Here is a 22840-nt window from a genome sequence, read left to right as displayed (position 1 = left end):
GGCAGCTCTCCCAGCATTTCATATCATTTTTAGTTTGATGAAGTAACAGTTTGATACTTAAATCGTATAGATGTTCTAGGTTGAAATTTGAATTCCCGGGTACCTTATACAACGTGTTGTTCATTTACACAATACTTTTCTGAGGGAATGACTTTTTTGAATCTGGCAAATATACAGCTAGTTTAAGCCAGACATTTTCCCAAAAGATGATTTTCATATAATGTTAAGGAAGTGTTTGGTTTAATTAAAAATAATATTGTCCCATGCGCTACTCTGTGGCATCTTCCAGTTTTATTCCTGTAACAAATCAGTTATCCACTGTCTTCTGAGCAAAATGCTCCATGGCCAGTGCAAAAAGTAAAGGATACCACAGACACTCCTGATGAGTTCCACTATATAACTATCAGAGAAGACTTAACCCTACTAATTCCCATAGTTGCTTTTGGCATGGAAATAAGACCAGTAATCCACTTAAGGAAATAAGGACCAATGGGGAACAAAACTTTAAATAAAAGATTCCACTCCACCCTATCCAACACCTTCTGAGTCAAGTGATCAAATAAAATTATTTTTTTAAGATTTGGTACTATGAATGATTTATAGATTCAATAGATTCTAAGGCAAGAAGGGGCCCTTTTGATCATCTAGTCTGACCTCAAGTATTGCATAAGCATTATCTAACACTTGCCTACTCTTAATAACCCTACGCTTGCCTCCATACCCTCTGATCCAGATGTATGTAAACTAATAGTTTGGACAGGAAACATGGAGCTAGTATTTTTGTTAAGATTTTTATACCATGATTTGATAATTATATGTGGTTCAACCTTAGGAAGAACCCACAACGGTGGCGCCCTTTATAGATGGAGGGCTCATACACACAGTGCAGCAATGCACACTATGGGGTGCGAATTCTGAAGTGCACCAAAGTTGAGCACTAACTAGCTTGTGTAGACTGTGCACAGCAGCAAGGATTGCACGGGCCAGTTAGTGTGCAACATGGTGTGTTTTGAAAATCACACCCCCACAACATGCACTGCACCACCATGTAGATAAGCCCTGAGATCTTTCCCTAACAAAACAGTATTAAATGTACCCCTTGAAGGACCTCCTAATATCTCCTTGTAAAATTAAGATGGCTAGCCATAAGACCATGAAATTTATCACTTTTCTTGCTTGCTATTGCCTCTATGACCATCACCTAAATAATTTCTGCATCCAAAGTTTGTTTATGAATCTCATGATCTGTGGCAAACCTGCTACTTCCAGATATTTTCAAATAACTTCAGACTGTGGAGCGTCTGAGGTATAGGGGTTAAACTACTAAGCATCAAAAGCTGGACATATTTCATGAGTGTAACTAGCTTTTGCTGATCATTTTTAAATGGTGGGGGGAAAGCCTCCAGGTTTCTAATCCTCAGGTTTTTCAACCAACAACTTACCACATGTATTTCCTTTTTCATTTAATTTCTCTTTGTATACTTGAGGGCTTTTTCAGTGATGTCTATGGTCATGATATTCAGTTTTCCCCTAACAATAGCTAACTGTTTATCATTTTAAGCCTATATGAATGTGCTATCTCCATCTTGTGTTCCATTTTTCGAGGTCCCCCCGTCCCCCCCCCAAAAAAGAGATTCTGCTTATCAACTGACCTAAACATTGCTTTACCTGCCTCCCATAGAAGCTCCTTCTTTAAACTGGTTTTTATCACACATTTAAAAGTACTGAACAATGTCATCTTGAATTACTGCAGCCTAATAGTCGTCCTCAAGCAGCAAACAATTTTCCAAGCAGATGATCTTTGTATCCTATACCAGCTATCAAATATTACCTGACTATGTAACAGTATTAATTTCTACAAATCTTGCCAATTTCAGTAACCTCAAAAAAATTACCTATTTTAGTATACAAAATGATAGGTGTGGGAATACCATATACAGTCTTGTTTCCTAAATACAAGTCTCTCCAACGAGACGTCTTTAGGACAAAAGTTGATGCAGAATCTGTTCTCTCACCTCCCTGCACCCCTGCCCAGTTCAGCCAAATAAGAAACCTGTGAACTCCTTACAACTCAGGTTAAAGACAATATAGTTTCTCGTGAGCAGTGACATTAAAAATGCCATGCCATTGTGGAGTTGTGTTTACTGTGCCTCAATAATTCTGTATTAAAAGTAAAAATGTGTGTTTCGAAAGTCCTACCCTCAACTTGAGATCTGAAAATCAGGCTGTATTATTTACTTCTGACACATCACTACTGGTAACACTGACCCAACCACAGTGTAAGAGATTTAATTAAGTTGCAATTGAGATGTATATCTCAATTTAAAATCATACAGATATTCAGATCACAATTGCAACTTAAGTACATCTTTGTGGTAAAGCATAAGAAAAACAGTTTGACCTTAATATTCCAGGTTAATAAGCCAGACTTCTAGAAGTTTTACTTGTGAACTAAGCAAGTTTGACAAAGTCAATAAGTTAAAACAAGAGTCACAGAAAAAAATGGTTAATAACCTTTTGTAACTGTTGTTCAAGATATGTTGCTCATGCCCACTCAATGCTAGTGTGCATGCGCCACGTGCACAGTTGCCACGGATTTTTTCCCTTAATGGTATCCATAGGGCCGGCCCTAGAGCCCCATGCTTATGGGCCAGTATAAGGGGCGTCACCGGCCCAGCACCCTCTCAGTTCCTTCTTATAGGTAACTCCGACAGAGGGGTAGGTGGGCAGGTCATGGAACGGACATGAGCAACATATCTCCAAGAACAACAGTTATGAAAGGTTTGTAACTGTTTTTTCTTCCTCGAGTGCTTGCTTATGTTGATTCCAAGATAGGTGACTGAAATAGTATCCCTGGAGGTGGGCTCAGAGTTCACGGATGTGCTGATTGCAACACTGCCTTTCCAAAACTGGCCTGCTGGGTGATGGCATAGTCGGATGTGAAGGTATGAACTGACGACCATGTCGCAGCTTTGCAAATGTCCTGAATTGGCACTGAAGAATTCCACTGACAAAGCTTGAGCCCTTGTGGAATGAGTGGTCACCATGGCCAGAGGCAGAACCTTTGCCTGCTCATAGCAAGCCCGGATGCAGGTGGTTATCCAGGACGAGATTCCCTGGGATGACACCAGGAGACTTTTCATCCTGTCTGCCACTGTTACAAAAGGTTCACAAAAGTTAATTTACGCAGACGACATCTGTTGCAGTACCCAGGCCCGGATGTTTCACGAGCTTGATGCCTCCTTAAACTGGGACATGATAAAGTTAGCTGGCTACTGTAAGACTTGGCGCCTCCAGCCAACCATCATAAAAATAGTCTCCAGTTTGTCCAATCTTCATCACACCAGCAGAAACCGAGAACTGAATGCTTATCTGAATGGTCAGAAGGTGAAGCATGAAGTAGAACCGGTCAATCTAGGTGTGACCTTAGACTGCACACTGTGTTACCATGCCCACCTGAAAAAGACAGCAGCTAAAGTTAAGACACGCAACAATCTTATTAGCAAACTGGCAGTTTTGTCAGGGGGTGCTCGTGCTCCACCTTTGAGGATGTCAGCTCTTGCCACCGCATATTCAGTGGCGGAGTACCGAGCACCAGTTTGGAGTCGATCGCCACACACTAAACTGATGGATACACAGTTACATGCCGCCATGCGCATCATCTCTGGCACCCTGTGTTGGGCTTCATTCCCATGACTTCCAGTTCTGAGCAATATTGCTCTTCCTTATATCAGTCGAGGGGTTATCACTGGCAAGTTACTGAAGTAAGTACACGCCAACTCAAGCCTGCCGCTGCATGACCTTTTTCAACCACCAGCAGCACGTTTGCCATCACGTCAGCCATTATGGTCTCATCTGCCATGCCAGGATGTTTGGGAGGAAACACTCTGGCGAGAGGAATGGATATCTGTTATAATCCCCAACCAGTCCCTTGTCGTTGACCCCACAATTTGCCCGCCTGGTTTTGACCTGCCCTGTTGCCAGTGGTCCCTGTTGAACAGGTTCGGGACAAAGTCTCTGTGCAGCCAACTATATTGCTGGGGCCTTCGTGACAGCCCTTTGTGCAGCTGCAGCACAACACAGATGATGTTGCACATTGTCGAGGAATGCCTGCTGACTAGGTTCAGTGGTGGCCTAGAAGAACTGCATCACGCCACTAAAGATGCCATCGCTTGGCTAGACAACTATGCACACACTAAATAAACCGCTACAAAGAGCTGTGTTGACTTGCAGAAAGGTTTAGTTCTTTCAATGTAGAAGGCCAGAACCAGTCTAACATCTAAGATATGCAGTCAACGTTCCTCATCAGTTCTGTGAGGCTTCGGGGAGAAGACCGGCAGAAAAACGTCCTGATTGTTGTGGTACTGTGACACTACCTTTGGTAGGAAGGCTGGGCGCAGCTAAAGTTTGTCACTGAAGAACACCATGTAAGGGGGCTCTGAAGTCAAGGTTCTGATCTCAGAGACCCACCCTGGCCAAGGTAATTGCCACAAGGAAGGCAACTTTCCACGAGAGGACCAGTAGAGAACAAGATGCCAACAGCTCAAAGGGGGGGCCCTGTGAGCCTTGACAGTACCAGATTTAAGTCCCATGGGGGAATCAGGTTGCGAACCTCCAGGTAGAGCCTCTCTAAACCTTTCAGGAACCGAGCCGTCATTTTGTGGGAGAAGACCGATCTACCTCAGACCGGAGAATGGAAGGCCAAGATGGCTGCCAAGTGAACCTTAACTGACAATACAGCCAGGCATTGGTGCTTCAAATAAAGCAGATAGTCCAAGATGGACTGCAGGGATGACCGATATGGAGAGAGATTCCATTCTGAGGCCAAACAAGTGAAACACTTCCACTTTGCCAAGTAGGTCACTCTGGTGGAGGGTTTCCTGCTGCTTACCAAGACCTGCTGGACATGCTCCAAGCAGGCTTGCTCCTCTGGATTCAGCTATACAGCAGCCGTGGCAGGTATAGGGAGGAGAAGTTCAGATCATAGAATCATAGAATATCAGGGTTGGAAGGGACCCCAGAAGGTCATCTAGTCCAACCCCCTGCTCGAAGCAGGACCAATTCCCAGTTAAATCATCCCAGCCAGGGCTTTGTCAAGCCTGACCTTAAAAACCTCTAAGGAAGGAGATTCTACCACCTCCCTAGGTAACGCATTCCAGTGTTTCACCACCCTCTTAGTGAAAAAGTTTTTCCTAATATCCAATCTAAACCTCCCCCGTTGCAACTTGAGACCATTACTCCTCGTTCTGTCATCTGCTACCATTGAGAACAGTCTAGAGCCATCCTCTTTGGAACCCCCTTTCAGGTAGTTGAAAGCAGCTATCAAATCCCCCCTCATTCTTCTCTTCTGCAGACTAAACAATCCCAGTTCCCTCAGCCTCTCCTCATAAGTCATGTGCTCTAGACCCCTAATCATTTTTGTTGCCCTTCGCTGGACTCTCTCCAATTTATCCACATCCTTCTTGTAGCGCGGGGCGCAAAACTGGACACAGTACTCCAGATGAGGCCTCACCAGTGTCGAATAGAGGGGAACGATCACGTCCCTCGATCTGCTCGCTATGCCCCTACTTATACATCCCAAAATGCCATTGGCCTTCTTGGCAACAAGGGCACACTGCTGACTCATATCCAGCTTCTCGTCCACTGTCACCCCTAGGTCCTTTTCCGCAGAACTGCTGCCTAGCCATTCGGTCCCTAGTCTGTAGCGGTGCATTGGATTCTTCCATCCTAAGTGCAGGACCCTGCACTTATCCTTATTGAACCTCATCAGATTTCTTTTGGCCCAATCCTCCAATTTGTCTAGGTCCTTCTGTATCCTATCCCTGCCCTCCAGCGTATCTACCACTCCTCCCAGTTTAGTATCATCCGCAAATTTGCTGAGAGTGCAATCCACACCATCCTCCAGATCATTTATGAAGATATTGAACAAAACCGGCCCCAGGACCGACCCCTGGGGCACTCCACTTGACACCGGCTGCCAACTAGACATGGAGCCATTGATCACTATGATCAAGATGGCGCAGCCAGTCTTGATTCCTCTAGATCAAGTCAAGTTGGAAGGACCTGCCACCACCTCGTCCGGAGAGGACGACGAGGAGGCTAGTGGAACACGAAGAGCTGTAGCATCCCCCTCATAGAATCATAGAATATCAGGTTGGAAGGGACCTCAGGAGGTCACCTAGTCCAACCCCCTGCTTAAAGCAGGGCCAATCCCCAATTTTTGCCCCAGATCCCTAAATGGCCCTCTCAAGGATTGAACTCACAACCCTGGGTTTAGCAAGCTAATGCTCAAACCACTGAGCTATCCCACCCACCCTCAGCCTGTCTCACGTCCAGTTGGGCCAACTTGGCAACCTCGGTACCATGGTCAGCCCCATAATTGGGTTACAGTGACAGGTGGGATAGTGTCGCTGTCTGCCTCTCAGATACCGTAAGTACGACTGCTGAGAAGGGGGACCTGGTACCAGAAGGAACCCCCAAGGGCTCCAGCACTGCCACTGCATGGGCCAGCCCGATGGCCAAGCTGCAGCACCAGTGCCGCAGTCCAGTGCATATGCTGGTAACCAGTACTACTACTTGAGGCACTACAGACTCCACCTCAAATTCTGATGAGATCTCTTCACCTTGAGACCATGGCGGAGCCGCACCCAGTTCCACTTCCATGTGGTGCTGGGGCACTAATGACAGATGCCAGGCCAGGGATCATTGAGGTGGGGCCAGACAGGGCTTCCCTCTGGAAGGTGCTGCTACCACTATGGAGCTGTCCAGTCTGTGTGTCCCTCTATCCTCAACAGCCTTGGCCAGGTCAGGACCTTGGGGAGTGGGCAGTACTGGGAGCGACAATCGGTCTTTTGCATCCTGGAACACCTCCAGTGTCGAGGGGGCTCGCAGGTGCAAGGGACCACAATCGCTCCCGGGAGTTGAAGACGAGTCCTGAAAAGGGCTCAGCACCGTTGGCAGGGTCGCTGAAGTAGACTGCAGCTCTGGGGAGCGCGAGTGGCCCTGCACTGATCTCAGCATGTCACCTGCTCCCCTTGTGTCCCTTTTCGGCGCCAGCAAGCACCCTCTCCCCGCACACTGTTTCTTGTGCCTCTTCCTTGGCACCAGAGATGATGAGTAGTGCTGGGAAGAGAATGGTGCTGGCGGTGCACTTCGCACTGATCAGAGCAGGACGGCTCCGAAGATCGTCTGAGGGCTGCCTCCATTAGTAGAGCCTTCAAATGAATGTGTCTATCCTTTTGAGCCCTTGTCCCAAAACCTCTGCAGATCATACACTTGTCTTTGATGTGAGCTTCCCTGAAGCACTTCAGACAAGCTGAATGCAGGTCGCTCACGGGCATAGGTTTGTCACAGGTGGAGCACGGCCTGAAACCCAGAGACCTGGGCACGCCCAATCCCCAGGACAAAGTCCCCCAAAGACTGGAACAACTATCTACACTTTAACACTCACTATCTTAACTAGGCTAACTAGAGAGAACTATATACAACAGAAACAAGTCCAAACCACTAGAGTAGGAAAGCCTTGCAAGAGCAAGAAGCCGTTACAGCAACCATCACAGGTGGTAAGAAGGAACAGAGGGTGAGGAGACAGTGGCATCCCTTATACCGGTGCATAAGCTCTATGGATACCATGAAAGGAGGAAAAAAATCTCCGGCAACTGTGCACTTCCCATGCACACACCTAACATGGAATCAAGATGAGCAAGCACTCGAAGAACCACTTTTAAAGTCACTTTTCAGAGCAGATTAAAAATATTATTGTACTTGAAAACTATCACTACAATAATTTTATTTTTAACTGAAACATATTTTGTCCATATTCTTTTGTTAGTTTCACTCAGTGAAATGATGCAATGTGCATTTTGTTTTTGACGAACTTCCAATAAACTTTACTACTGTACGATAGTCATGTTAATTCTCTCAGATTATATTGGATCAAATTTGGACCAAATTAAAGCTTCAACAACATTGTAATAGTTATAGGATTTTACTAAATACTTCAGTCAAATGCTAATCTAAGAACCTGTCAAGTCAAGTTTCATATAAAATTTAAGCTTTATGAAAATCACCTTTTCAAAACTCATGACTAAAACAAACGTTACGATTCACTTTGAAAAATTCAAGTGGATTCAGTTTTGTTTTGTTTTTTTTAAACAATTGTCTACATTACTTACAACCCAAACTTTACAATCTTGTACTTGAGGATAAGAAAGGCAAAGCGACTAGAGATAGGTCATAAGTGAAGCCAGTTAGTCTAAGTCAATTTCCCTTGTCAAAGCTTTAAAAAAAAAAAAAAAAAAAAAGCATATAGTGAAAATTAAATTAGATTTTAAAATTTCTTTCAAGTTTTATCATCTATCGTGTTATTATTAAAATGAAGGTTATACACTTGCAACCACAACTATTTGAGATGCTTCTTCACATTCACGGGATGTGCCAACAGTGTAGCTTGGACCAGTGGAAACTTCTATTAGCCGTGCCCTTTGGAGCACTCTTGTACGTCCCAATGTTCAGAAAAAGGGGCCATAAAGGGGGCAGCCCAACTACCCCAGTTCCTTCCAGTGCCTCCTCAGGTCCAAAATTGTAACTGGGACTCTGAGAAAGAGGGGAAGGTGAGGAGTGTGAATGGGCAGAGGCTCATCTCAAAGAACAACGGTTACAGATTAGTAATCTTCACTTCTCTGAATGGTCTCTGCACATTCCCAACTCTTGGGCGTTAGGCAGACAGTACTTTGATTGATGGAATGAGGAGGCCCAGTTAAATAAAAATTGTAATACTGATTTACCAAACTGTGCATCTGAAACAGATGCCAAAACAAAGGAATAATGTTTTGTGAAAGTATAACTCAAGATAGAAGAGCAGCTCTACAGATTTCGAATATGGGATTATGTCTAAGGCAGGCTCTGCAGAAGGCCTTTGCTCTAGCTGAGTGCTCTCTCAGCCCTTCTGCAAAATGAAAACAGCGTGTTTACAACATTCTTCAATATAGAGTTTAACGTACTTAGAAAGGCATTAGGATGTGATTGCTTTTATTCTCTCCCCATATGAGAGAAGTAGTCCAGGTGATTTCCTGTTTTCCTTAGATCTAGTAAATGGAAGGCTAATAATGTTCTCTTAGCATCGAAGGTGTTTCCCCTGAGTTAGACCTAAGGAAAAATACTGGCAAGTTAATGGGAAGACAATGTGGCCTACTGGCTAAAAAACTGAACTAGGACTCTTGGGACCAGGATTCTAGTCCCAGCTCTGCCACTGGCCTTTTTGCCTCAGTTTCCCCATCTGTAAAATACACCATCTACAGATGAATAGTACTATGTAAGCGATAAGTATTTTTTATTTAGGGACTGGTCGAAATGGAATAGTTACTATAGTAGGGACAAATTTCAGATGTGGATGAAGAACCACTTGATCTTTGTGAAAGGCTGTACAAAAATGGGGGGAAGTCATGAGAGCTCACTCTCTTAGCGGATGTGATAGGTATACTAAAAGCGGTCTTAACTGAATAATGAAACAATGAACATTCTCTCATGGGTTCAAAGGACGTTTTGTGAGTTGAAGTAGTACCAAATTGAGGTCCCATGTAGGTTGAAGTTCTCTAAACTTCATTAACCCCTTCCAAGAAGTTTTACTGTAGCATAGGTGAATATAGTCTTTTACCTAATGGAGCAGTGATGAGCCAAGATAGCTGCAAAATGTACTTTTACCAACAACATGAAGAGTCCATTCTAGTTTACATATTTATATGGACCCCATTACCATAGTATCTAAGGCCTGGTCTACACTTAAATTTAGGCCAACACAGCTCTGTCCATCAGGAGTCTAAAGAATACAAACCATAGCTATGCCAACCTTAGCCTCCGGTGTAGATGCAGAAAGGTCAATAAAGAACCTAGCGACTGTCACTCGGGGAGGTGGCATTCCTATACCAATAGAAAAACCCCTTCCATCAGTGTAAGCTGCATCTGTATTATGGGGTTATAATGGCATAATTACAGTGCCATAGCTATACCAGTATAGACCCCATAGTGTAGACGCTTACAGTCTCACAATCTTTCACTATATTCATTCTTACACCACCGTCAGGTAAGGAAGTACTATTGGCTGCATTTTACAGATCGGTAACAGAGATTAAACAACCCACCCAAGGTCTCACAGAACATTTGCAAAAAGAGCAGGGAATTGAACCTGTCTCTCTCAGGTCCCAAGCTAATGCCCTAATCAGTGGACCATCTTTCCTCTTGAGTCTCAAAAATTTCAAATCAAGTACGTATAAACTGAATACTAACTGAAGCTGGGTTTATGGTATTATTGGTTGCCCACAAAAATAATCTTTTCTACTTGTTATCAAAACAGATGAGGTGAAGACTTCCTAAAGTTTAACAGACTCATGTACTTTTACTTAACAGGACAGTTCTAACTCTGTCAAAGTCATATGGCCCATGCTGTCAAGCAGAGACAACATGGATCCAGATAACAAATCTGAACTCTCTGCTGGGTCAATCGTTTTGGAATTGCAGGAAGAAACAGTAAATTGTCCTGTGACAGTTGCAGTATATACTTCTGGGGGGGTTTCTGTGTCACTGTGCATGTGCTGAATTCATGTCCCCTGCAGATTTCTTTGCTTCTCCATAGAAAAATTACTTGTGGTGGGGAAGCAAGGGGAAGCTGCAAGAGCGGTCAGGCACCCCTCCCTGGCAGTGCAGGCAGGTTGGTTTGGGCACCAGTAGAGATGTAAATCACCAACAGGAAGCGTGTGTGCGTGCGCGCACGCCCCTCTCACTCACTATTGCAGCATGCTTGGCATGGAGGGGCAGGGCTTCGGGGTGTTTCTGAGGAGGTAGGTGTGGGGCAGGCTCTGTCCCCTCAGACAGGGCACAATGTAGCAGCCTGCCGGCATAGTGAATTATTTCCACTGTCTTTGTGAATTCCACCAGGAGTATAAAACAAGTGTAAAAGTTTTAAGGCTCCTTTACATTGTCAGAGTGGTACAAAAGACAGTGTGGCCTTATAAATGCTTGTGGTGCTTTAGTGATTAGGACTGGTCTAAATTTTTGGACTGAAAAAATTTCCTATCAAAATGCACTCCATGAATTGTTTGCTGCTGACATTTCTGGAGATGGTCAATAGCCAATATAAATTGTGTGTTCAATTCCCCAGCCCTCATCACTTGCCTATATTGTAACACTGAGCATAGGACTGCATATATTTGTTGACTAAACTCGAAATAAAGGTTGAAACCTAGCTACATTACTATTAGGCAAGGGGGGTTGCTCTCCACTCCCATTCTCTATCCAGTATATTGTAGTTTAAATAAATTACTGAAATAATTGACACCAGAGTGACTATATTGTGTTATTTTGACAAATAAAATATGCAGAATTTTGCAGACTTTTAAAATAAGTAAGTATATCCAAGAACTATTGTCTTCCACAGGATGGGACAATCAAAATCATCTTGGCTTTTCTTGTTCAATTTCCCCGAGAACTGTCTGAATTAGATGATTTGGAAAAAGGTGGAGGGAGAGAGAACTACAATGCATTCTCCACTCTAGAAGAAACATTTGAGATAGGCTGGTTGCCTGCTCTTGCTCTGGAGCAAAACCTTTAGATATTTGGAGCTATATTTTGTTGCAAATAAGACTCTCTCTGGATAGCTCCACACAAGGAGATGATGTTCTTGAGTGACCAACTCATGCTAATCGTGCAAGTCTCTGCTGATCTGATCTGACAGTATATTGTCCTTGTCTGTAAGGTGGACAGCTACAGGATAAATCTGGTGTATTATGAACCACTCAGAGAATTTTGGCCTCTTTGCACAGCTAACTGGAATGTGCTCCCCCTGCTTCTTCATGTGAAATATCACTGTAGTATTGTTAGTAACTACTTGAACTATTCTGTGAAGCAGATGGGGGAGAAAAGAGCAACAAGTTGGGCTCTGAATTCCTAATTATATAACACTGATATGGAGCTTTTTCTCCCATAAATTCCAGTGACTGATTCTTAAATTCTTGCAATCAGTTCCACACTCCAGACTGAGAGAGTCAGAGGTGGCTACGGAAGACAGAGCTGGGTTGTTGAATGCAACTCCTCTGCGGACACTGATGTGCAGTCCACCATATGAGGGTTAGGGACACATCCTAGGTAGTGTCAAATTCATAAATATGTTGCCTATATTGGGCATATATAGCATCCTGCTAGCCAGTGCTGTAGAAGCCTCATCTTTAATTGAGTTTATGGAGTTACGTATGTCACTGAAATCATAAGGCTCACCAAACTAAGAAAGAACACTGTTTGAAATTAATTTTCCTGTAGTACTTCTATTGCTATAAGGATTTTTAAATACCTTTCTTCTGGAAGAAAAACTGTATTTGAGAGTCCATAACAGCCCTAATAAAAACTATAATCTGGATTGGAAATTGTGGGTCTTCCACTTTATCTTGAACACCAGTGTTTGGAATAGAGTCATGACTGTGTCATATCTTTTGCTACGTCCTTCTATGAGGATATCCTAGTGAGCCAATCATCCAAACAAGTAGACATGGATGCCCCTACACTGCAAATGTGCTGCTTCCATTGAAAGGCATTTTGTGAACACGCAAGGTGCCGTAGACATGCCAAATAGACTTTTGCATCGAAAATACCTAAGGTTAGTTATGAGAAAACATCACCACCAATACAAAGATATTCTGAGATGAGAATAGGTACCCTCTAAATCAAGAGGTCCCAAACCAAGCGTAGATGCATAAAAAAAAAGGATGATCGCAGCTAGGATAAGGATGAGGAATTTGAACTTTCTAATGAAAGAGTTAGCTTCCAAAGGTCTGAAAGGGGTTGGGAGACATCTCTAATTCTTTGAGATCAGAAAATACAAGAAATAAAATCCCTTCCCATGAAACTCTTTAGGAACTTCCTTTATGACACCTGACTCTACTAATGAATGAGCTACATGTTGGAGAAGATGCATCAGTCGGTGACAGTACTCCAGGTATTTTAGAAAAAGGAGAGTTTGTTTCTAAATGAAGGGCAGGTAACTAGTATGTTTTAAAAACTCATCTGTAGTTCCCATGCATCCCTTCAATCCTGAGGCTGAAAGGCTTGTGCAGAGATTGATGATGCTGAAGATCTCCCCTTTGCTTGTGGTTTCTAGGATTTGCTTCTCTGCTGATGCGGAACAGAAGACTTTTGTTGGTATTGGTTCCATTGCAGTTAACAGAAGCAGGAGCTGGGTATGGTTATCACTGGTTAAAAAAACACTGGGACCTCAAATCTTTTTAGTTGAGGACTGAGAAATCTTGAGACCTTGTAGCACACTTCGTGTCTTTCATTTTCAATAGAACCTTGTCTGCTCTACATCTGAACAGCCCCTTCACCGTCAAACAAGAATTTTTCTACTTGGTTCTTAGCTCCAGAAGGCGGCCAGATGAATATAACCAAGAGTACAACTTCAAAATAACTGTGGATGCTATAGCTCCAGAGGCCACATCAGAAGCAGTGAAGTATGCTCTCAAGGAGTGCTTAGCAACTAACTGATCTTAGCTGCATTGGGCATTGGCCAGTTCTCTGGTCTTCCAGCAGTGACTGAGCAACACAGTGCAGTTTTGTCCCATAAATAATATGGGAGAACCCAGAGTGTCCAGTTTCTCACCTTCTGTATCTGAAGGAGTACTGTGGATTTCACCCCTTCAGCAATTTGAACCAGCACTACCAATGATTCTGGAACTGGAGGGGTTTAAAAGAACAAAAAACCATTAGGAGACAGTTGATATAATTTATCTATATTTTCAGAAATTGCCAGTCCATTATTATTATTCACAGACCAGGACAGATGCTGGATTTAATCAGGTAATTCTGCCTGCTATAATAAACCATCAAGAACTGATAAATTAATCTTACTCCTAGAGATGAACCCAAAGTATCAGAAAACAGGTTTGTAGATTCCTTTAAGATTACCAAAGGGATAAACAAGAGCACCTTCTGGAGAGAAAAAGAAGATGGATGCATCCACAATGTCATCCAGCAAAGTACGAAAATCCACATCCATATCTACATTGAGAGGTTCAACTGGCCTCTAGCATACCTGGGATAAGTAAAGGAGACTGCTCCCTTGATATCACAGAGTGACAGATCTAGGCAGGGTAACTCCAGTGCAGGACATTTCTCTTCAACTCTTTTGGAAGAAGGCTCCCTTAGCAGCTGTCTTTTTTTCAGTCTTTTTAAAATCAGGATAATACAGAAGGGAAAGCCAATATGGCGACGATGCCCATAGTGCTACCTCCCAGTTCTACCAGTAACCAGTAGGAAATTCCAACTCAATTTCTGGGTGAAGGAGGGTGATCTTGGTCAGAAAGATTGGAATCTAGAAGTTCAATAATGCTTTCTAGGTCTCCTGATCCATTCCCTGGGAAAGTAAGAGCAGAGAAAAGCATCAGGCCAGTAGTTGAGACCTGATTCTGGATCTGGGTGTGGCTCCAAAGCCCAGTCTGAGGAAGTTTCCAAGAGTGACAACAACAGCCTGGTAAAGCAAAAAGCCAAAAAAGAGATTAGACTTATTAGCTTGGGGGAAGCTTCATACATCTCCCAGGAAATTTGTGTAGCTAGGGAAACTCATTACACCTTGAAAGAATTTTTCTTTATTTCTAAAGAAGAAAGGAACCAGCCTCACCACCTTACACTTCTTTTCTTTATATCTAGAATTTAAAGATAAAGAAATGTATCCAGTGCTGCATAAGAGGCCCACAAATCCAAAGATACACAAATTAGGATGTTCCAAGGGTCCAACACAATGAACTGAGCCATCATGGTAACAATGGATCCAAGAGAAACTGATAGTTACACGAAAGTATCAGGTGCCTTATCAAGCTTACAATGAAGTTTCAAGCACGGAACTCACGACCTCAGATCCAGGGCAGTTTAAAGTTATGTAATAAGGCTTTGGTCCTCTATATGCTGTGACTTCTGAGGTGGGACCTCATGGATATGCTTTTGTACCATCATTGTATGGAACTGAAAGTACTTAACGCTTACGAGTATACCCCACAGTGTCTCTTTAAGTAGAGACTGACACTTGTGAAGCCAAATATTTATGCTCAGTCAGATTCAATCTTTATGAATCTTCATGACCACTACCTTTGGTTTCACTCCAGCCAAGGATGCAGATACCTGCACTCAGGCTATGCAGTGCTTTTTAAACCCTTTGAAGATAGGAACTCACGCTGGTTTCCAAGCGCTTACAGATGTCTGCATTAGGAGTCAGAAGGCTTAGCTACTAAATGCTTAATTCTGATGCTATTTTCAGGCAAAAACTACCTCCCTCACAAGCAGGCCAAAACAATACATACAACCAAAACAGGAAAAACAGCAGGGCAAGAAGCACATCTCCTGAACCCTGGTTTCTTTGTCTTTGGTTCTAACATATGGTACCCAGGACCAAAGCCAGGAGGATCTTTAGGCAAAAAACAAGAAGAGTTAACAAAATTAAAATGGACCACATTAGGAGTGATCCATTCCAATTAGTTTGTGTCCAAGGTCTCAACAAGGCTCCTGGTCCATCTGCTATTGTCAGAACAAATGGGGGTAGTCACTACTCCATGCCCCACCTTGTAGGGCTGCATCCTCTGAACAATCAAAGCCAGGAAGAATGGGATAGAGGCATGAGAGGATTTCAGTGGGCTCTACTACTAGATGGCTCCCCTGGTCCAAGCTGCACCATTGCCACATCCAAAGAGCGTGAATGTGTAGATGTCACTGAAAGACTAACTCTGCTTTTGACAATATGATTTTTAACCAGATGATGCATCTTTACAACCATGTTACACCTACAAAATCAAAGTGATATGAAAAGGGAAATCCAGTCACTCCAGCAAAGACTTCTGGCCAACTAAAGCAGTGAAACTGACATTCCAAATACAGTTATGCCAGCACTGATCACTGGTGGGTACCTCACCATGGGGACTCTGATTGTGGAGCAAAGATTAAAAACATGAGGAAGAAGGGAAAAATATTGGAGAAGCTCTTACAGTCACAAGGCAATCAAATATCAAAACAAAAAGCAGCAAGTCTTATGTGGGTTCTTTCCTCCTAAATGATTTTTCTAATTGGATTATGAGTGATTTTGTTTAATTACAAATATTAATATGGACTTTAGTTTTAAGGTGTTAGGATTTTAGTTTGAAAAAATATCAATTTACCTTTGGTGATCGTGGGTCAGGAGGACGGGCGTAAAGTTCATCTTCAGCCAGTTGAACTCCCGCAGGAACTGTTTCAGAGGGACGCGTACCATTGTAGAGATGAAATTTGCAATGTGGATTTAAGGCCATTGCAAGAAGTTCAAGAAGAGGAAACCAATCTTGGGACAACTTGGCCACACATAGCTCTACTAGACGGTGAGTGTTGTTAATAATACACCTCTATTAAGAAAAAGATATTTAACAGTTTTGGCAGATGATTGAAATGTAACAAATTACGAACTGTATTACTGCATTCACAAAAGCAAAGTTACAAAACTTTGTTCTTTGCTTTCTCGAAAAATTTGTCTGAGCTGAAGCTTCCATGCCTATTTTCATAATTGGGGGAAGGGGTTAAAATAAAATCTGAGCTAATCTTCTCAGTGTTTGAGTTATCAGTGGGTAGAAGAAATACATAATCTTTTCTACTTCAATTTTTTTCCAGACTTATTTACTCACCAGTAACTCCACAACCTCAACTTTGGCTAGTACTTAATGAGAGGAAAATTTTAGTGTTTAAGAAGTCGTTAATGAGCATGCAAAAATCAGCAAAGTTTCTAAAGGGTTTACCAAAATCTGAAGACATAGCTTCATGCCCCTGAACTATATAATTACTCTGGGGAGTAGAAAGGACTACAGACGTGTCCACCATAACCAGGAGCCCAACAAGGGGTTGCACTGATAAACGCAGGAAGGGGACCTTGATACCCCATCATACCAGGCCTGACGTTTGATTTTTTTTCAACCCAAACTTCCTCCTAGCTCAAATGTAATCTCCTACTAACCCAATCTCTCTCCCTTCACCACTTGCCCTAAAGGTCAGACCATGAAGCTGTGAGGAGTGAAGAGAAGGAAGGAGAAAATTTATTTCCCATAAGTCATGGAGTTGTGCAGAACTGTCAGAAAGAAGAGGAGTTTCAAAAATTGTTCATGGCTGCAAATAAGCAGATGGCCTCTGCAACTCCATCACTGTTTAAAATTATTTGCTTTTCATAAAATACAATACAAACTTACATGAATCTCAAACTTCCAGCCGCTCACCGCCTCATCTGTAAGGATTTTTGTGAATGATATTGTTAGCCCATCTCGAAAAAATCGCTGACATGCTTCACTTTTAACATCAAGGCCTGTTTAAAAGAGAAAAGGAAAAGATCAGTTAATATACTCCATTTTACGGGTTGTCTACAATGCTCACTTAACATTAAAAGGAGTCATATTTTGGACTTACACTTTTCACATCCAAGGATTTCAAAGTGCTTTACAAAAAATGAAGACCTAAAACATTGAGTAGGGTAGCTATTATCAAGCTCCTTTTATAGACTGATAAACAGGTGGGGGGGGGGGGAAGGGGTTCAGTGATTTTACTACTGGATAGACAGTGAATCAGTAGCAGAACTAAAAATGAAACACAGCAGCTCCAATTCCCAGTCTCCTACTCTAACCACTGACTTCTTCCTCCCTATTTTTAGATCTCAGCTCTTAATATTTGAAGAACTTCAATATACATTGAAGAGTTTCAGTTGTAGATATTTCCTAATGAAAGGAATATAGCCATGCAAACTAAAAAAGGAATAGCGTTCTAATGTCAGAAAGTGTCAAAATTCAGTACTAGACATTAAAATTACCAATTAATTTTCTCTTCTCCTATCAAATTTCAATTAACATTTTGGCTTCAAAGTTTTCTTTACATGACAATGTAAATTTTAATTTGGTGAAACTAATTAATTCCCAAAAATTGTTTTTGATAGAACATCCTTTTAAAAATAGTATGTCCTATATTTAAATTGCTTTAAAAATTGTAAATGTTTTCTGCCCCATTGAGACTTAAACAGTCTTTTGGGCATGTCAAATCAGAATACAAAACCACAACCCTTCCACTCCTTTTTTCATTTTGTACACACTTGCCTTTTGTCTCTTCGGTTTGCTGGTAGTGGTAAAAAACAGCTTGCAGGGTACATAAGCAGGGTCATATTTACAATAGACACTAAATACCCATCTCTAGGCCCAACATCCTTGAGTCATGCAACTGCAGAGAGCCTGAAACAATGGCTCTGAGCGGGGTGGACTTCCCCATACATCTCAAAGCAGAGTTAATTCTAAGACCCACCACTCTGGTAGGTCTCACCAATACTACCACAGCAGAAGACTCTGTGAGGCAGGAAAAACTAGAGTTGGCCCTCCTCATTCACCCAAACAGATACAAGCACCTGCAGGGGTAAATACTAGAGGGCCCCCTTGCAGCTCCCCATGCCTCTCCAGGGAAGGAGAGGAGAGGAGAAGCCTAATGGTGTTCCTGCTCTGAACTCACTCCAAAGCAGTACCTGAGAGCTATGCTAATGAAGGAGACAGGAAATGAAACTGACCATCAACAAAAACAGTGAAATTGACTATATACAAAATAAACAAAAAAAGGACGAAAGAAAAATACTGCACTCTTTCAGTTATATTAGCCTTCAGGGTTACTTGAAACAGTACGCCCCAAATTTTCACACAGAAATGTAATTTTTAAGTTGACATTGTCCCTTTAAAGTTCATTTTTCATTTGAAAATAACTCAATTCTGGGGACAGAAAAGAAAATATATATTCAATGTATTGAGTAACACATACATTGAATACAACAGTTTGCAGAAAATGAGTTCAAACCAATTCATTCAGGGAAATCAATGGCCTGTATTATTCAGGAGGTCAGACTAGATGATCACAATGGTCCCTTATGGCTTTATCTACAAATCTATGAAAAGAGGAATTACGTGAATATAAACTATTACATTAATAGCCAAGAGGTTGTATCCTGCACTGTTATTGTGCAGGTCATGTTTCATTTTCAGTCCTGAAATCACACTCTTTATGCAATATGACATGTCCAGCCTCAGAAAACAGTGACCAACCAACGACAGGCAATACTGGGGACCCAGAAAATAAATAATTCCTGTTCTATTCAGTCTAGATGAATAATGGTCAAGACATGTCGCTTCAAAAGAGTAACAGAAGATACACTTTTCCCTCCCCCACAATTCAACAGAGATTCAAAGAGGCACCCAGAAAGAGCTCAGTTCAGGGAGCTGGCAGTAACTCCTATATTTGAGTTGCCTAATACCCTCCATTATAAAATATTCTTTAATTCTTGTGATCTTTTGTGAGAAACTCGAACACCTCCACTGCAGCAGGTCTTTGAATTTCAGCAGAAATAAAGGGTTGAGTTATAAGTTGTTAAAACTTGACATTTCCTTTCCTCTTGCTTGCACCACTCAGGAAAATGTTAGCAAAATGAAAAAATAACTGAACATGAACATTATAAAGAACCAGGTCCATACCACAAAACCATGAGCTGAGGGAGCACACACCATAATGGGAACACCCAGCAGCTGTCAGACCAGCTGTAGCAGGGGTTTTGTGGGGGAAGCAGAGCATAAGAGCCAGGCATAATTTTTAAGTGTGCTTCTTTTTTTGTCATAATATATGCTATATAGCTCTATTATTAAAATTTAATTTTTGGAGTAGCTGCCACTATTCAAAAATAGTATCCCTGATTTTAGTTATTTTATAATTATTAAATAGCGAGCTGATAGGTACCATTCTTTCAATAGGTTGCTTCTCCAATCTCAGAAAAACCTCAGACAACCACCAGAGTGCCTCTTTAAACTGAGAATATATTGTCCGCCTGAAAAAGAGTTTTCTCAAAGATTAAAAATAAAGTAAATAGTACCATCAGACTGCCAGTGCCACAAAGTATTTAAATGGTTCAGTGATCCTCCTCCTATGTTACTCCTTCCCCCAAATTAGCAGGAGATAATACCAATACAACCACCTCATCTTATATAGCACTCTTCATCAGTAGTTGTCAAAGTCACCTTACAGATAAGAACTCAGAGAGATGAAGTGACTGGCCCATGGTCGCACAACAGTGGCTGAGTCAGAAACAGAACTCGGATCTTGAATCCCAGTCTAGTGCTCTATCCACTAGGCCACACAGTTTTTCAAAAAATGTGCAACAACAAAAAGAGTTTTGTTGTGTAATAGTCTAGTGGGCTACCAAAACAATATTTGGTTCCTCTGCTCTAAAGTTCTGGTGAGCTACAGATCTCAGTGCAAAATTATATCAATGCCAATATTAGGAACACAGTTATTCAATTTCAGTCCCTTCCTCCAGTCCTCATCCTCTCTGTATCCATTCCACCAGATACCATTTGGATTTAAAGTTTAAGTCCACATATGGGTGGTAAGGTACCTAAACTCATAAAATCTCACTGAAGACATACGTTTCCAGCAGATTAACAGAAAGGTTACATCATCATCATAATCATAATAAGTAGTCATCATTCTTGGAGTATACTGCCTCTGCATTTCCACACTTTCGAAGTTCAGAACCATTTAGCAAAAGAGTGCCCCACTTCAGAACAGGTAAGAACCTCACTCGTAAATCTGACTGTTCGGAGTTATAAAAGGGACAACAGCCTCAGCCATCCTCCATTCTTCAATGAGTGGGGAAAGATGTTACGTGTGTTGCCTACATGTGCACACTTCCTAACAGTTTCTGATAACTTCTCTTTCCACTTGTGGGAAAGTAATCTGCAGCATAAACTCCAGGGGTGGAATGACCAGTGGTAATTAACAGCAACTGTAGAAACATATGCCTAAAATTGATAGTAGAACTAGCGCTAAATTCAGCTTAGAACATATTATATAAATGGAGCTCCAAATTGCAGCTTTGCAAATCATCTTCAAAAGGGTAGGGAGATGTGTGAAAAAGATTTCTCAGACTGATTCTCAAATTTGTTGCCTTGTAGTGGAGTGTGTAGGTGTTGTCCGTAGAGCAGCTGAAGAAGCTGTCTATATTTATTTGCTACACTACTGATGGTGTTGTGATTTTTTGAAGACAGACATAGCTGCTGCCAGCACCCAAAAAACTCCTCAAACTAGAAACCAGAGGATTTCTTCCTACCAGCGTGCTGCAGCCAGCAGACCCAAAGATGTAGCTAGTTGCATCTTTCAAATTTTTTTCTGAAAGGTAGCATTTGTATTGTCATTGAACAAATGTGACCTCTTGAGAGATCTTCTATGCTCACCTGAAGATTTCAGCCAGGCACACATGTCTACCAAAAGTCAATGGCCACTGCAGTCCCAGAGAACAGATCAACTGCACAGTAAGACGTGTGTATCACATCCAACCTTTGGTCTACACTGCAATAAAAGACGAACTGCATGGCCACGGCTGGACCTGGGTCTGCTGAAGCTGGCACCCAGGGGTCAGGCTGCAGGGTTATAAAACTGCAGTGTAGAAGTTTGGGTTCAGGCTGCAACCCAGGCTCTGAAAGACCCTGTGAATTGGGCGTGCCTCTGAGTCGGTCTTGAGCCCAAACACGTACATTGCCATTTTTTGCCTCACAACCCAAGCCAAAATCCATTAACCCATGCTCTGAGACTCCGCGCCAAGGGATTTTTATCACGGTGTAGACATACCCTAGATATTTAGAACACCACAACTTTTTTCTTGAGCAGATGCTTCAAAACAGGTGACTAACACTCATACAAAATAATTCCTGCAGGCCAGAACTGCCTGCTGACGACAATCTTTACTCCTTGCCAATTCTAGGAGTAAATATTTATCAGTGAGGTAAGTTCCTCCTAGTCCAACTATCCAAGGGTAAAGAACAGGCAATTTTATATTGTAATAAAAATATATTTAAAACAGTACTATTCTTCCTCTAAGGCAGGGGTTCTCAAACAGGGGGTCATGAGGTTATTACATGGGGGGGGTTGCGAGCTGTCAGCCTCCACCCCAAACCCTGCTTTGCATCCAGCATTTATAATGGGGTTAAATATATAAAAAAGGTGTTTTTTAATTTATAAAGGGGGGGGGGTCGCACTCAAACAATCATTAACTAAATCATTCTAATTGTTTTGGGTCACGCTGTTTCTAATGGTTCCAAATCTTGTTTTCTAATATTATCCAACGTGTCTAAATGTAGATTTTGAAGAAATGTTTTTAGCAAGGTATTTTTCAAAAATTTTCTGAGAAAAAAAATTAAACGTCAAAGTTTAAAATATAAGAATTTGTCAGGAAAATAGACCTGATCAGGTCTGATATGCAGGTAAAAATACAGAAAACAAGTGGGAAAGGATCAACAAGACTTATTTTATAGCTGTGGGCTCAGTGTTCCCCAGTGCTTGAGTCAAGGCAGAAAATTCATAGCTATGCTGTTTTCAAAAGATCTATGCTGCTTTTCATGCTGATCCCGGATTTGGGACTCTTGGATCCCAATTTATTAAAGAAATAAAGCTCCAACAGGGACATGGAGGACCTTTAAGGAGTCAGATTTACACATTCCTCTAGCAACCATTCATTGTATTTTCAACTTACCTTTTTTACTAAGATCAATAGCAGCTTCTAGAAGAACTTCTAACTCCCCTTTCGGCAACACAGGAACAACCCATCGAGGTCTGAATTTTTAAAAAAGTACTGCATTTTAATTAGGTTTCTGAAAAGAAATTAAAACATATCTTCCCCTTCATTATGCCCTTAGGTTAGGATAAAAGTGTAAAATCTATTTTTAACCCACTAAAGAGGGCTCAACTTTAGAAAAAAACTCACCAACCCCCATCTCTTTTCTTATTTCCC

General features: G+C 41.9%; 1 protein-coding gene across 11 annotated transcripts in view; it reads right to left on the bottom strand.

Annotated features, from left to right (window-relative positions):
* The window catches only part of USP9X (ubiquitin specific peptidase 9 X-linked), a 197599-nt gene that overhangs the window by 130922 nt on the left and 43837 nt on the right, over positions 1 to 22840 (bottom strand). For all 11 annotated transcript variants that reach the window (XM_037902604.2, XM_037902576.2, XM_043538097.1 and 8 more), the window contains 3 exons: positions 22583 to 22662; positions 17235 to 17347; positions 16185 to 16403 (listed from right to left, as the gene is read on the bottom strand). In XM_037902604.2, the coding sequence (XP_037758532.1) occupies positions 16185 to 16403; positions 17235 to 17347; positions 22583 to 22662 (412 nt within the window). The remainder of the gene's footprint in view (positions 1 to 16184; positions 16404 to 17234; positions 17348 to 22582; positions 22663 to 22840) is intronic.

Source organism: Chelonia mydas, chromosome 1, assembly GCF_015237465.2.
Source record: "Chelonia mydas isolate rCheMyd1 chromosome 1, rCheMyd1.pri.v2, whole genome shotgun sequence".
Classification (NCBI taxonomy): Eukaryota; Metazoa; Chordata; order Testudines; family Cheloniidae; genus Chelonia; species Chelonia mydas.
The sequence above is the reverse complement of the archived record's forward strand: the minus strand, read 5'-3'. Positions and strand labels throughout refer to the sequence as shown.